General features: G+C 40.9%; 1 protein-coding gene across 1 annotated transcript in view; it reads right to left on the reverse strand.

The window, feature by feature from the left end:
* Positions 1–1,736: 1,736 nt before the first annotated feature.
* LOC123757156 (KH domain-containing, RNA-binding, signal transduction-associated protein 2-like) overlaps positions 1,737–16,509 on the reverse strand; it is a 29,923-nt gene continuing 15,150 nt past the window's right edge. The window contains exons 4-5 of the mRNA XM_069323956.1: positions 15,882–15,952; positions 1,737–10,290 (exon numbers count right to left, since the gene is read on the reverse strand). Coding sequence (XP_069180057.1) covers positions 10,187–10,290; positions 15,882–15,952 — 175 coding nt within the window. The 3' untranslated portion in view covers positions 1,737–10,186. The remainder of the gene's footprint in view (positions 10,291–15,881; positions 15,953–16,509) is intronic.

Genomic DNA, 16,509 nt, shown 5'->3' on the forward strand with positions numbered 1-16,509 from the left:
ATGGTATCCTGAGCTACACAAGGTATTGTGTAAAGGTATCCTGAGCTACACAAGGTGTTGTGTAAAGGTATCATGAGTGACACAAGGTGTTGTGTAAAGGTATCCTGAGTGACACAAGGCGTTCAGAGAAGGTATCCTGAGCGACACAAGGCGTTCAGTGAAGGTATCCTGAGCTACACAAGGCGTTCAGTGAAGGTATCCTGAGCTACACAAGGCGTTCAGTGAAGGTATCCTGAGCGACACAAGGTGTTGTGTATAGCTATCCCGAGGTACACAAGGTGTTGTGTAAGGTTATCCTGAGCTCCACACGTCGATATAACTATTTAAAAATACAAAATCTGGGTTTAGATTACTAATTAGATAATTATCTTATTAAATTAAATTTGTGCTAGAAGTAAATATTGTATAGTCAAGTTAAGCAGTGTCAACTTTATATTTTGATGGATGGGTGACCGCAAGTAACATGAACTTGTCGAGGGTTACCGAAAAGTACCTGGTTAGGATTCCTTCAGTAGTCGACTGGTAATGACTCCTTCAAGAACAACGTTAGTCGTTGTCTGGGAAGGACTGCAGAATCATAAGACAACACAATTGATGACCATAATATTTTAATGACTGAAAGGTTGTTGTTGTTTAAGATTCGCTACTTGGAACAAAAAGTTCCAAGTAGTACGGTACTATAAGGGTTTCAGAACTCCATATATAGACCGTGACTGAAGGATAGCGGTCGTCGCGCACCATCTAACATCTGCTGTGCATGTATTTATGTGGTAAATACATGCGAGTTGCTATATCCAACGGGGGTTTCCGTTTACACTGAACTGTGTAAATAGTTGATAAGGACTGCAACTCTAGCCGACTGAATTTTGGGATTCAGTTCCTGAGCCCGTTATGTGCCTCTGTAAAGTTTTTCACCACCACCCACATGATGAGTATAATGTGGTACTTAATAAGTAAACTAAACTTAGAAATAACAGGGGAGGATATATACCGAGAGGCGTACTCCACTTCGTAGCGTATAGTTTACTCCTGTAATATATTCACCATTAAAGTATACTTACCTGTTCAGTAAACTCTTGTGGTGGTCTTAATAACCCTCCAAATATTGAGCCCAACAGCAAACCAAGTAAATATTTGCACGAAAATATATACCCAGCTTCTCTGTGTGTACATACTGTGCGTTAACTTTAGCTGGATAATACTACCTTAAACACTTCCTTCCTTCCATAGAAATAATCTTACCTCAGTATTTAAACACTTCTCAATTGTTCACCTTGAAGACCGACGATCTGTAGTGGAGTTTATGTCAAAGTTTCAGTTTCCCATTTTCTTTACCTAAATGTCCATTGTTGACTTTTATATAGATTTAAAACAATAGAAGCGAGTTTTAGGTTACTGCATACAACACACTTGACATTTAGAGACTATGCAAATAAAGTTTGAAATTATATTCAAAATTTAATTTATTTAATTAGTATATTTCTAAGATAAGTAAAATTGTTATACTGTAGTTTATAAGCTCTAATTAAGACAAGATCAGGCGCAAGAATGTTAGCTATATATGATACACATGTGACTTTAAGAGTTTACCTACACACGAGCGTACATACACACACACAAACACACACACATGATCCCTCTTAGAGTAAATATAACAAACAACATTACCGTGTTAGCGAGCACATTACTGTGCTACAGGAATAATGTACCACTATTGCCAAAAAATAAAAAATTAATACTGTTTACATCGAAGAGTTTATTGAAACACTTTGATATACAGGTTCAATTATTATATAAGTCAAACAGGAAAAAAGCAAACAAATATACAATATCTTTTTAAATCTGTTTGTATCATACTCAACGACTTTGACCCTCAGGCGCCGTAATAATGACACTGTTTACAAACAATAAGGTCACGTGACCCAGAACATGACTGAGACAGGTCAAGGGTCAAGGCTGTGAGTAGTGTACATTTAAGGTAATACAACAAATAGTCTCTTCTTATTTGTTTTTAAGGGTCAATTTAAATTATTTTTTTTTTTTAGTGGTGAACACAACCATCTACACGTCTACTCTGGGTTAACGAGTCTACAATAGAGTATGGTAATTAGGGTCAACAAGCTGCTTTAAAGGTTTTATATTCTTGTATTTAAATGCATAAGAAAAGACAAGACAAAGAATAACATTCTGATCATTACAGCTTCCATAAAATACTATATATAAACATTCAAAACCCCAAAAAACAGGTTGAAAAATAGAAGGAAATCAACAGAATTTGAGGGGAAGGATTGAAACGGTGATGGTAGTAGGTATTGAAACGCCTTGCGCCAGGTGAAGGAATACCCTTAAGGAGCTTCTCAAGGAGCGCCTCAAGGAGCACCTCCAGGAACACCTCAAAGCACATCTGCAGCAGCACCTCAAGGAACATTCCAAGAACACCTGCTGAAGCACTTGAGGAACAGCTCAAGGAGCACCTCCAGGAACACCTCAAAGCACACCTGCAGCAGCACCTCAAGGAACATTCCAAGAACACCTGCTGAAGCACTTGAGGAACAGCTCAAGGAGCACCTCAAGGAACACATGCATGCGCACCTCGAGGAGGACCTGCAGAAGTATCCTAAGGAGCACCTCGAGGAACACCTCAAGGAGCACTAGAAAGGCATATATGACGATTTAGACTATTAACTAAAGTCTGAGCGATCAAACGGTCTATAAGAAATCAACATAGAAGAGAATAAGCCATAAAAGATCCACAAATAATTGAGGGGAAATAAACAAGGTAGAAACTAAGTAACAATAAAAATAAAAGCCTAACAAAAGGAAGCAAGGCGAAATAATGCTAAATAGGCCCAAGGATTTTGTACACTGAAAAAAGCACCGAATATATATATATATATATATATATATATATATATATATATATATATATATATATATATATATATATATATATATATATTCTCAGTTAAAATCGTTTTAAACTTCAAAGTAAAAACAAAATTACACTTTAGTATATAAAAAATATGTATATAGCCGACCGACATTTAAAGATAGACAGAATCAACTTCACTGTACAGTTGTATATAAAAGTGAACATAAATCTTTTAGTTTATAACCGGGGGGGTGATTTTGATCAAACTGAACACCAAAGAGATAACAGATGAACAATGGTATACGGAGAGATGAATATCGATGTTCAGAATGAAATGGGATGCAGTGGTGCACACCGAACCAATTTAAACGGGGCTGAACAGCTTACATGTTAACTAACATAAATTGGCGTGTGCTTTCTTAATGCGTAGATTTGAACTCATTTCAACGCGATCAAAGAACTGAGAATGAGCTCTTGGTATATCCCGACAAGGAGCATAAAAGCGATGTTTGTCAAGAATAAAGATATTTTAGAAATCCTTATCATGTCGGTGAACAAAAGCAGAAATAATGACCTCCTATGAAACTTACCATTAACTAAACGTTTGGTGGAAAATTAAAATTTCGGAAAAATCTATTTTGAAGGATCTTGTAACTAGGCTACAATTCACAATTTATAATAACTCTAATGCCTTGTACAAATTATATATATATGTGTGTGTGTGTGTTTAAAGGAAAAGGGTAATTTCTTCGGTGCTGTGAGCATACGACACTAGATTTTCCCCTCTTTATTGACAATTTCTCGCCATTTTGTACAAAATTTCTTTAAAAATTGTTGAATCTCCAGCGCTTGACTTTTAAAGCTTCTTCAGCAAGCCGTGACTAAGAAACTAGTAAATTCAAATCAATATAATTAATAGAAACATTAGTAATGGTGTTTAGTGTTGATGCTGCTGCTGTTATTAGCAATGTTACTCTAGTTTTAGAGTTGTTATTAATACCTTTCAAATCAGTAAAGCATTGTGTGTGCGTCTCTCACACCACCGCAGAGCTGGAGGAATCCTGACAAAGGGTCACTGAATAAACTCTCTTGGAATGTCAACCAACGTGGCTATTAAACTCGTACTTATTCACCATTTATTTTATCCTAAATAAATGTGCAAAATACACAAATTTGTGTTTATGTATTCACTGTGAGGTGGGTGCAGGGAGGAAACATCAATGACTCACTCACGTAACACGCAACTAATACCTCAATGAGTAACAAGAATATTGGCCGGGACTCACCCAGTACTCAAGTGTCCAGTAAAGAGACTTGTGCCTCTTGGCTCGATAATGGCGTCTTAATTGCTATTCACTTAATACAGTCTACGACCTGCGAGGCGCTACGAGGTCGTACACAACCTGAGGTTATTGCTGTTGTTGACATCGTAATATTATAGCATCTCGGTGCTCGGAAACTGTTGAATGAAGGTAGACTAAGCCGCCAATGATTGAAGGCAAGAGGAATGGTACACGTAACTGCTTGATCAATCCCGGCAGAGAGCACTTCGAACAGCTCAACGTGGCGCCTGGCGTTGGGACTTCAAGAATGAAAGGTTTTGAAAAGGTTCTCTACTGTACGGGTTTGAATCCTTAAACTATTTCAATAGCGGTATGTGTTTTTGTTATATATATTTTTAAAATTTAAATTGTTAAAACATGTACACCATGTTGTAATACTTTTTAAATATCTGTAATGTTTAGGGATTAACAAATCCCTTGATGATTACACAAAGGGATTTAACAGCTCGCTTGATGTTTACACACACACACACACGGGGTCTATAATGACTGTTGGGTCCTTGTTTTAACAATCTCCCTTCGACATACATAACACGCTTATCAAGCTTCTACGTAGCGCTTCCTATATCACAAACCTCTTGTCAATTCCGTAGAAATTATATTCTACACAGCTCAAAATATTTCCCGATATGGCTGAGGTCCGCAGTCTATCTCAATGAACGCATTTCATAACACAAACCTTCCCCTCTGATAGACAGGAAATTCCCTTTGAAAGCCTATATCCGTAGTCACCACAGCCTATGACATGCATTCTCTCTCTCTCGCTATATAAACCAGAAATTCGTTTTCTCTCAAATTTCCTACAGCCCGGAATTGGACCCGATCACAAAACTCTCAATTTAAACCGGATAGAAAATCTCTTTAAAACCCTCCGATTCTTTACAAGCCGAAGTAGCAACGTTCAGAACACGGGTTGTCCTCTTTTAAAGCAGCTGAGTCAATCGTGCTCCTGAGATTATATATATATATATATATATATATATATATATATATATATATATATATATATATATATATATATATATAAACAAAAAAGTTTGAAATACAAGCTTAAGATTTTATTATTATTAACACATTATATTCTATATATTTCTTCCGTTTTCCAACACATGTTAAGGCGAGGGGGTACAAAAATAGAGTGGTAGCTAGAGAGGTTTGTGTGTGTTGGGTTCACTCTGTGTTGGAAGGTTTTGAACGTGCTCTCCCTATCACCCGGAAATTCAAGGTTTGTAAAAGCCTTCAGCTGTAGAATCCAAACGGCGCACTGTGGCGTTTCAACTGTAACAAGACTCTGGGTATTATTGGGTCTCTCAGGCGCCTTGTCTGTATATCATTTATCAGTATGTAATTACAAAATAAATTGCTGAAAAATTATACAAAATTCCTTTGTCATTGTTATTATTAAATAATCGTTAAATTTGTAAATAAAATTCTTTATTATTTACAGTTTTACATAACCATTTTTTCAATAAAATACAGGATAAGATTGATTGAATAATATATTCCTAAAAAATATCAACTATTATTTATATTTGTAAAAAAAAATCCTCATTAGTTTTACTTCTGGAACGTCCAGTCTCCCGCAGAGGAGCTACCTCCACCCTTCCCAAGATGCACGATGGATAAGCATAGGCTGGTGAAACAGTTCTGACCACTCACTTATGGACGCTTTCGGAAACCTTCAATTTCTGGAGCGTAATCTTGGGTATTGAGAGAGAGAGAGAGAGAGAGAGAGAGAGAGAGAGAGAGAGAGAGAGAGAGAGAGAGAGAGAGAGAGAGAGAGAGAGAGAGAGAGAGAGAGAGAGAGAGAGAGAGAGGGAAAGAGAGGGAAAGAGAGAGAGAGGGAAAGAGAGAAGGAAAGAGAGAGACAAAGAGAGAGAGACAGAGACAGAGAGAAAGAGAGAGAGAGAGAGAGAGAGAGAGAGAGAGAGAGAGAGAGAGAGAGAGAGAGAGAGAGAGAGAGAGAGAGAGAGAGAGGGAAAGAGAGGGAAAGAGAGAGGGAAAGAGAGAGGGAAAGAGAGAGGGAAAGAGAGAGGGAAAGAGAGAGGGAAAGAGAGAGACAAAGAGAGAGAGAGAGAAAGACAGAGAGCGTGTAAATATATATATAGAGAACGAGAAATAGAAATATATATTTTATTAAGACAGACATACTGTCAAAGGCGTCGTGTCTCCCGGCTATTCATTATGCCTCTGTTGTACAAAATACAAAAATTTCCAAATACATTTTTGATATTTGCATTTTAACTTCTGGCGTGGAAGAAAAAAAAACTTGAATAAGCGTATGAAATAAATCTGAACCTTTTTTTTTTTAATATAAATACTTCAATCACAAAACAAACGACGAAATATTTTGGAATGTTGTAATATACTTGATTTAACACACAAAAACTGCAGCAAATAATGTTTGATCACTAGCTTTAGAGGTCAATGTGAGCCGCAACAGCTGTCAATTACATTATGTACACAACACAACAAAAACCTATATTACATATGTAAGGAGTAAAATATTATCAACACACCTACAGTATATTTCTCTTCGTCTAAAATTAAACCCAAATAGACTGATGACTCGCCGACACTAGAGGGCACTTGGGACCTATACGCTCTTTCAAGGCATACTAATGTACACTCTAAAAATATTATACATTATATATTTATATATATGTAAATATATATAAATATATATATATATAGGACAAAAGGGAATACTCTTTTTTATGATTTACAGCCCGTGTTTTGTTTATTTTTTGTGCCCCATCGAGGGATGAAGCTGTCTTACGGATGGCTTGGTCAGGGCTTCAGTCTGACTCTTTGTTTGATTCTCGTCTGAATGTCCGGTGCAGCTGTTGTTGGCTTCGAAGCCTGGTATAACTGTAACTAACTCTGGCTTCGAAACCCCAATACAGCTGACCCCCGGCATCGATCACTAGTGTATTTGATTATGGCTTTGAAACCATGTACATAAATGTGTGTAATGTTTGTGTAATTGCGTCATAGAACCCTTGTACTGTACCCTAAGGAACTTTTTTTCAGCAACGAAGGGTTTCACAAGTCCGTCCAAAAGAAGCCACTCCATATCAGACCCCGCGAGGAGTTACTTAAACGTGAGTTCCTGAATCGCTTCCTGGAACCCAGAGAACGAGATCAAGCAGGCTTTCTTATCTTGAACACACGAAACAGTGAGGTCAATCTACTCTCACTTCCTGGAAGCCAAGGATAGCGAAGTCAGTTTCCCGCTCGTACCTTCAAGCACACACACCAAGAACGAGATCACGCCTGCTCCCTCAAACCAAAGGAATGAGGGACGGTCCACGTTCTCACCGACTCACGGAAGGTGATAGTTTGTGGTCGGACCTGCGTCTTGACTTAACAAGGGGGGGGGGGGGTCCTCCAACGCCTTCCCGTCTCTGCTCCACTTTATGAAACGCGCTATAAGCGTCTAAGCCTTATAACAAATTATATAGATTTGTCCGTCACGTGAAGGCCATAATACAGCTCAGAAGAACTTCAAGAAATATCAAATGCATCTTAACTACTGCTACGGTTTCTATATCGGTAATATACGATATGTTTAATTCATTCTCTTTACAATATAAATTCTTGGAAAAAGCTGCAAAGCAGAATTCTCTCACCTGTATGTCAGTTATAAATATCTGAAATGCACTCAAACAAATGAAAAAAAAAAAGTTTCTTATTTCCAATAAAACTCTAGAATCTAGTCTACTCAAAGAGTGTTCTAAGAGTTTCCTAAAAAACCTCAAAAGCTTAAAACCCGCAATTGGCAGAACGAGGAAGTGATAAGAGCGTGTCACTTTAAGCCGTGACGGTGTATCCAGGTTCTCCAAAAGAGGTTTTTTTTTATATCTCTGTTAATAAGATACATTTTAATCTCAAAACCTCCTACAAGACACTCCAAAAAGTACTTATTTCTCTACATGTCTACTTCGACTGTGAAAGATATACTTCAGTCTACCTTAATGAGGGGGAAAGAGGGTCTATTTACACGAGATAGAAATATAGAGTTTAGATAGTGATTGTAAGTTTGTGAATCCAGAAACATGAGTGCATGAGTCTCTTTAAGAGGTCTGGGCGACGCCTCTGGGAGTGCTCCCTCGTTCCCTTCCTTCACAACCTCCTTCTTCACATTCCTTCACTGCTGCTTCCATCCTCACATGGCTACCCCACACCAGCAACAACAGTCGGGTGTACAATAGCTGCCACACCAGCACAATCCCCACACAGGCAGTTGTAGAAATGTCTACACAATTTCCATTCATCTGTAATTTCTACTTCACGAGTCTGTTGCAGCTGTCGACACACACACAGGGAGATAGGTCAGGGGTCATTGCATTAGACAACCAACGGCTAGAAAAGCGGGCTCCAAGAGCTAGGGCTCTTGGAGAGCTAGAGCTCTCGCTGGAGAGCTGGAGCTCTAAGAGCTAGAGCTCTTGGACCGTATTTGTCCTGCTCTAGACACTCTCATACATTTTGCAACAGACACTTCATACATTTTGCCGTGGGACTCGTGTATGCATTTTGCTGTGGAAGTGAACATAAGGATTGGTGAGGCAATCTTTATGTCTGTCTGTGGCATATGTAACATCTTGCTGTAGCATTCTAACTCAAACCTGCTTTGTGTTCAACAATAGTACCTTGAGCGACTGGCTGGCTGGCTGGCTGGCTGACTGGCTGAGTGGTTGACTGGCTGACTGACTGGCTGGCTGGCTGGCTGACTGGCTGAGTGGTTGCTTGGCTGGCTGGCTGACTGGCTGAGTGGCTGGCTGGCTGGCTAGCTGAACAGCCTAGAATTGTAACAGGCTGTTTATATTTAACTTGAAGCAGTAGGTGATAAACTGCTTCATCCTCTTTTCCTCGGGATATCTTCCTGACACAGTGTCCTCACACCTCCCTCACCCAAGACAACGTCACCTTCCTCTTCCACCAAAGGCGCCCACAAGCAAGATATCACCAAAGCTCAGTTTCACCACATTTGGAACGTTCACATCTCTGAAATGATAACTGTTCTCATTGTTCATGTGAACTCCTTGGGAGAGAGCATCAGGTGTAACTCACCACTAGTAAATCATTCATCAATTCTTCAAGAATATACATGTGTGTATATATATATATACAGAAGCCCCTATTCCTCAAGAAAATCATGATTATCACCCCACAAAGACCTTATCAGCGATCTTGTTACTTTATCACGATTTATTACTCCGTATTTGCATCTTATTTTCTCTTAACGTTGTATATATGTTTCAGAAACGTTGACAACCTATTTTTTTTTGCCCCATTTTCGTTGTTGTGTAGTTAAGTTCCAGCAATGTTGTCATTGCCTTGTTCATTTTTTCCCCTTATCGTATTCATTTGATTTTCACGTTTCTTCAACTTTATTTCATCTTGAACATTGTTATTTTTTTCCCCTTTCTCTTCTCTTCAGGCAACACATTGGCTATTTGTTTCTTTTATTTGATTTACTAATACGAAACACAAAGTCACAGGGCGAGAGGGACCACAACAGTACACATGAAGGCTCCTTGTAGCACCCGAGGGCGCCTGAGGGCACCTGGGTGCTCCTGAAGGTACACATGAAGGCTCCTTGTAGCACCCGAGGGCGCCTGAGGGCACCTGGGTGCTCCTGAAGGTACACATGAAGGCTCCTTGTAGCACCCGAGGGCGCCTGAGGGCACCTGGGTGCTCCTGAAGGTACAAAAAGAGTCACCTGCAAGACTCCACGAGACATCTCAAAAGCAGTTCGTAGTAGAACCCGGAGGCAGCTCAAGGGTACTGGAAAACGCCTGGAGGTACAGGTGAGCACCTGGATTGCCCTGCAGAACCCTACACAGAACCTCAGGGGCATCACACAAGGCCTCGGGAGAACCACAGAACCCCAGGGGGAGGAGACCACACAGAAGCTTAGAAGGTCTCACAGGACTTCAAGGACACCGTAGAGCACTGGGAGAACATCTTATGATGGCACATTGACGGCCAAGCGACGGTAAGGCTCGTGACGGAACCGCCCGCGGGCGACTTGACCGCCGGCTTTGAGTGCTGCGTCCTTCTTGTCGGAATCTGCAAAACAGAGAGAGAAATAAAGAGAGCATTAGTTCACATGCGTAAAATGTTCCTTAAAACCATATATATCTCTACACGAAAAATGACTGTATCTGTCCGAAGTTAGTGGACAGACCCTTTGAGGGGCTAGCCTGGTATAACTTTGCATGGGGAATGATGTAAGGTTGGGGGCTATCATGGGCGGGTCGGGGTTGGTCCCATTGCTCGCATTAATGTGTGGTTTACCACCATGACGACCACCACGAAATAGGCGGAAGGCGGTTGGCAGAGTCCCTATCTTGAGGTTATCTTGAGATGATTTTGTAGCACAAAAGATATCCCTAGGATATCTTTTGATACTTTAAGCCACCATGGAATAATAAATCTGGAGTAGGAACACAGTCAGTCAAGCAAAAGTGACAGATAACAAGTATGCACTCCATAGTACTCAGTGAGAGGATGATAGACACTCCATAGTACTCAGTGGGGGATGATAGACACTCCATAGTACTCAGTGGGAGGATGATAGACACTCCATAGTACTCAGTGGGGGATGATAGACACTCCATAGTACTCAGTGGGGGATGATAGACACTCCATAGTACTCAGTGGGAGGATGATAGACACTCCATAGTACTCAGTGGGAGGATGATAGACACTCCATAGTACTCAGTGGGGGATGATAGACACTCCATAGTACTCAGTGGGGGATGATAGACACTCCATAGTACTCAGTGGGAGGATGATAGACACTCCATAGTACTCAGTGGAGGATGATAGACACTCCATAGTACTCAGTGGGAGGATGATAGACACTCCACAGTACTCAGTGGGAGGATGATAGACACTCCATAGTACTCAGTGGGAGGATGATAGACACTCCACAGTACTCAGTGGGAGGATGATAGACACTCCATAGTACTCAGTGGGGGGATGATAGACACTCCATAGTACTCAGTGGGAGGATGATAGACACTCCATAGTACTCAGTGGGGGGATGATAGACACTCCATAGTACTCAGTGGGAGGATGATAGACACTCCATAGTACTCAGTGGGAGGATGATAGACACTCCATAGTACTCAGTGGGAGGATGATAGACACTCCATAGTACTCAGTGGGAGGATGATAGACACTCCATAGTACTCAGTGGGGGATGATAGACACTCCACAGTACTCAGTGGGAGGATGATAGACACTCCATAGTACTCAGTGGGAGGATGATAGACACTCCATAGTACTCAGTGGGAGGATGATAGACACTCCATAGTACTCAGTGGGGGATGATAGACACTCCATAGTACTCAGTGGGGGGATGATAGACACTCCATAGTACTCAGTGGGAGGATGATAGACACTCCATAGTACTCAGTGGGAGGATGATAGACACTCCATAGTACTCAGTGGGGGATGATAGACACTCCATAGTACTCAGTGGGAGGATGATAGACACTCCACAGTACTCAGTGGGAGGATGATAGACACTCCATAGTACTCAGTGGGAGGATGATAGACACTCCACAGTACTCAGTGGGAGGATGATAGACACTCCACAGTACTCAGTGGGAGGATGATAGACACTCCACAGTACTCAGTGGGAGGATGATAGACACTCCACAGTACTCAGTGGGAGGATGATAGACACTCCACAGTACTCAGTGGGAGGATGATAGACACTCCACAGTACTCAGTGGGAGGATGATAGACACTCCACAGTACTCAGTGGGAGGATGATAGACACTCCACAGTACTCAGTGGGAGGATGATAGACACTCCACAGTACTCAGTTTACAATATCAACTCTCCCACCTTGAAGGAGTCAGTGTAGATCACCGTAAAACTGTTTTGTTAAAGAAATTTCGTAGCTTTTTAATATATATTATATGTCCCCCCCCCCCTCCCCCCTCTCTCTCTCCCTCTCTCTCTCTCTCTCTCTCTCTCTCTCTCTCTCTCTCTCTCTCTCTCTCTCTCTCTCTCTCTCTCTCTCTCTCTCTCTCTCTCTCTCTCTCTCCCTCTCTCTCTCTCTCTCTCTCTCTCTCTCTCTCTCTCTCTCTCTCTCTCTCTCTCTCTCCCTCTCTCCCTATCTCTCTCTCTCTCTCTCTCTCTCTCTCTCTCTCTCTCTCTCTCTCCACCATCTCCTCACTGATTTATGAGACAATATCTGTCAGGGCTCTTCGATATTCATGAATATTTTTCATTCAAATTCGCGTTCTAAGTGGATGGCCAACTGCTGAGACCATCAACAGGTGGTTGCTGGCCTAGTAGCCTAGTCCAGATAACTAGCTAAACACAAGGCTAGCAGAACGACGTTCATATTAGCGTAACGTCAAACCGTTCTAAAAACAACATTACAGTAGGTAAAAAGCTACAGCTACAGTAGTTAAAAAGCTACAGCTACAGTAGCTAAAAAGCTACAGCTACAGTAGCTAAAAAGCTACAGCTACAGTAGCTAAAAAGCTACAGCGACAGTAGCTAAAAAGCTACAGCTACAGTAGCTAAAAAGCTACAGCTACAGTAGCTAAAAAGCTACAGCTACAGTAGCTAAAAAGCTACAGCTACAGTAGCTAAAAAGCTACAGCTACAGTAGCGAAAAAGCTACAGCTACAGTAGCTAAAAAGCTACAGCTACAGTAGCTAAAAAGCTACAGCTACAGTAGCTAAAAAGCTACAGCTACAGTAGCTAAAAAGCTACAGCTACAGTAGCTAAAAAGCTACAGCTACAGTAGCTAAAAAGCTACAGCTACAGTAGCTAAAAAGCTACAGCTACAGTAGCGAAAAAGCTACAGCTACAGTAGCTAAAAAGCTACAGCTACAGTAGCTAAAAAGCTACAGCTACAGTAGCTAAAAAGCTACAGCTACAGTAGCTACAGCTACAGTAAGCTACAGTAGCTACAGCTACAGTAAGCTACAGTAGCTAAAAACATTACAGTAGCTAGCATGGTAGGAGATAGGGGGGTTAGTTTACATCACTTTTAGAATAAAACACTGTGCTAGTAGCATACCATTCAGACGTAGAAAACTAGTCGCTGTGCTAGGAGAAAGTTTAATTTTTTTCTTTAGGAAATTAGCAGTGTAGATAGTGTATAATAGCATTCCGTTTGTGACAACAGGAGACCGTGCTAGCTAGTGGGTCGATGTGGATGAACTAGCGAACCTAGGAACAAATTTCGTGGTTAATCTTTCGTAAAACTAAAACGGTCGCTAAGGTTTATATTCGAGCAAGAACTGGTTTCATGATGCTGGTTATCAAGGTGTTTATCTGAAGTGGTCTCTCTCTCTCTCTCTCTCTCTCTCTCTCTCTCTCTCTCTCTCTCTCTCTCTCTCTCTCTCTCTCTCTCTCTCTCTATTTCTCTCTCTCTCTCTCTTTCTCTCTCCCTACCTCCCTCGCCGCTCCTTCGCTCTGTTATTCATGAAAATCACACAATAGGAGAGGAGATCTATTTTCATCAAACAGATTCCAGCAACATCCACCCCCCCCCTTCCCGTCCTCCCCAGCTATGACCACCATATCGCCACGCTCTTCGCCAACGATGAAACTCACCAAGAAAAATGAACTCTGCAAGTGCCACCACAACTACCCCCACCACAACTACCACAACTACCTCACCACCTTTACAAAGCTCTATCAATACACATAACTAAAGCTCGTCATTTGCATATTCGTCACCCTCTCGTTTTGATTGGGCGAAGGAAGAGGAAGAGGACGAGGAAAGAGGAAGAGGGGAACATTAGCAAGGCGTGTTCTGTTAATGGCATGTCTGTGTTCCTCTCAGTACGGGTGTAGGCGTGTAAGGTGTTGTCTGCGTCTGAACGGGTCTATGTAGCAGTTTCCTCACTGGAGAGAGAGAGAGAGAGAGAGAGAGAGAGAGAGAGAGAGAGAGAGAGAGAGAGAGAGAGAGAGAGAGAGAGAGAGAGAGAGAGAGAGAGAGAGAGAGAGAGAGAGAGAGAGAGAGAGAGAGAGAGAGAGAGAGAGAGAGAGAGAGAGAGAGAGAGAGAGAGAGAGAGAGAGAGAGAGAGAGAGAGAGAGAGAGAGCGAGAGAGAGAGAGAGAGAGAGAGAGAGAGAGAGAGAGAGAGAGAGAGAGAGAGAGAGAGAGAGAGAGAGAGAGAGAGAGAGAGAGAGAGAGAGAGAGAGAGAGAGAGAGAGAGAGAGAGAGAGAGAGAGAGAGAGAGCAGTAATAATTACCAACCAAACACCACACAAGCCTAGTGATGTTCATTAATCAAGACCCAACCAAAATATCTCTCCACACTCACACAAACATACAATATTTCCCTGAAATCCGTTTAGTTCAACAGAAAACTTAAAATTACCTGAATGAACATTGAATTCTTTTTTTCCCTTTGTAAAATGTAAAAATAATAACAAGGGACAAAACACTCTACGGAGATCACACAGCACATTTCGATACTGTATTTTGATCCTTGAGGTTATCGTGGGCAGAGTGGACTATGCCCACGATATCAGGACTATGTGCAGTCCTGATAGCCCAGAGTCCCCGTGCGGATATCGTAGCGAGTAATAACGCTTCAGACTCAGAACCTTTGAACCTTAGAACAATCCGGACATCGGAATGGTAAGGACAGAAAGCAGCCAATAGGTTAGCCGAGCAAGATCAGCATCATGACAGTTATAATAGTTACCCCATAACTTTGTTGACATGTTAGGTCTTATCGCAAGTCCTCAGTCAGGCCCCGGAGACGATCTTCAGGAAAGGACGGTTAGACAGCTCATTAAATTTGCTGTCGAACACACGATACCTGTGGTAAGACAAGCTGGTGGGGGGGGGGGGGGGGGGAGGCTTGTTGAAGGGTTCTCATGCGGGAGAGACACGCACTACCCTGAGGAGTCCAGGGACCTGGGTTCGAGCCTCCTATACGGCTCCATTATTGTCTCTTTTCTAACGAATGTATCATAGTATTATGATTTCAGAAAGTAGACTTATTTGGTGTTAATTACCTTTATTTCGTTATCATTTGTTTTAGCCTGGTATACTCCTGCTGGTTCACTATTTGTGTTAGTAAACTTCCCTCTAATATGTTGATCATATTGATCAACATATCAATATTGGCGTTTGATGTTGATCATAGAGTTCTCTCTCTCTCTCTCTCAGCCTACCAATTTAACCTCTACTATGCCTCCTGGTTTTTCTGGTGAGAATACAAATTAGGAAAATTTAAAATGTTTTATTTTAAAACCTAATATTTTTTTTAGATGTTTTATTGATGGGATTCCAACAGTAGAGGACATTTGCACATTCTCCAGGTCAGCAATTTCTCCAGCTTTGAATGGGGCTGTTAGTATGTAACGACCTCCTAGAGAGCACTATAGTGTCTTGAAAAGTATCATTACTGGTGTGGCATCTTTTGTATGAAAGGCGCTTGTTATCCAACCTGTCATTTTTCTTGCAGTTGTGACAGCTACTTTATTGTGTTCTTTAAAAATAAGATCTTCCGACATGATTACTCCCAGATCCTCCATATTGCTTTTTCGACAGGTCATCAATATGTGGAAAAGACCTTGGCATCAACGACCACGAACTTTACCTCAACGACCACTAATCTTACCATCAACGACCACTAATCTTACTAAGAAGGACGATGGATCTTACCATTAGCAATGCTGGCTTCGTACTCTGCTTGGAGACTGGACATATCGGTATAGTCTTCGTATAACGGCATACTGCAAAGTATAACATCATGATTAGAAGCGTAGACAAAAAAAACACCACCCCTCGCAAACATCCAAACAGCAAACACCACCCATCGCAAACATCCAAACAGCAAACACCACCCCTCGCAAACATACAAACAACAAATAAGCGCCATCAAACACACCAACTGCATATCTGTGCTTTTAATTCAAAATCTTAAGAATAAAATAATTTGTATTATTTAGAGTATGAATTCCAAAAACATGCTTTTCATTAAGTTACTTTTACAAAATTTATGAAAATGTTTATAACAAAAATTGACAAAAGTTAAAAGTAATTGTTTCCTGAGAAACGTTATGAAAATGAGATGAATAATGATGAGTTTATTACATCAAAGTTCTAAATGTTAATTTGTTACTTCAGGAAAGTGGAATTTAATAATTTGATGAATAATTCAAATTCTTCTGATGCATTTTTTTATATTATCATGAAATTCAAGTTTAAATAAAGCAAGATTATATTATTGAATTGAGTCTTTCAATCTCTATCTGCTACCACTTTCTGCAGCACATGGGTTCGAATCCCT

The sequence above is a fragment of the Procambarus clarkii genome, chromosome 13 (genome assembly GCF_040958095.1).
Source record: "Procambarus clarkii isolate CNS0578487 chromosome 13, FALCON_Pclarkii_2.0, whole genome shotgun sequence".
NCBI classification, from domain to species: Eukaryota; Metazoa; Arthropoda; class Malacostraca; order Decapoda; family Cambaridae; genus Procambarus; species Procambarus clarkii.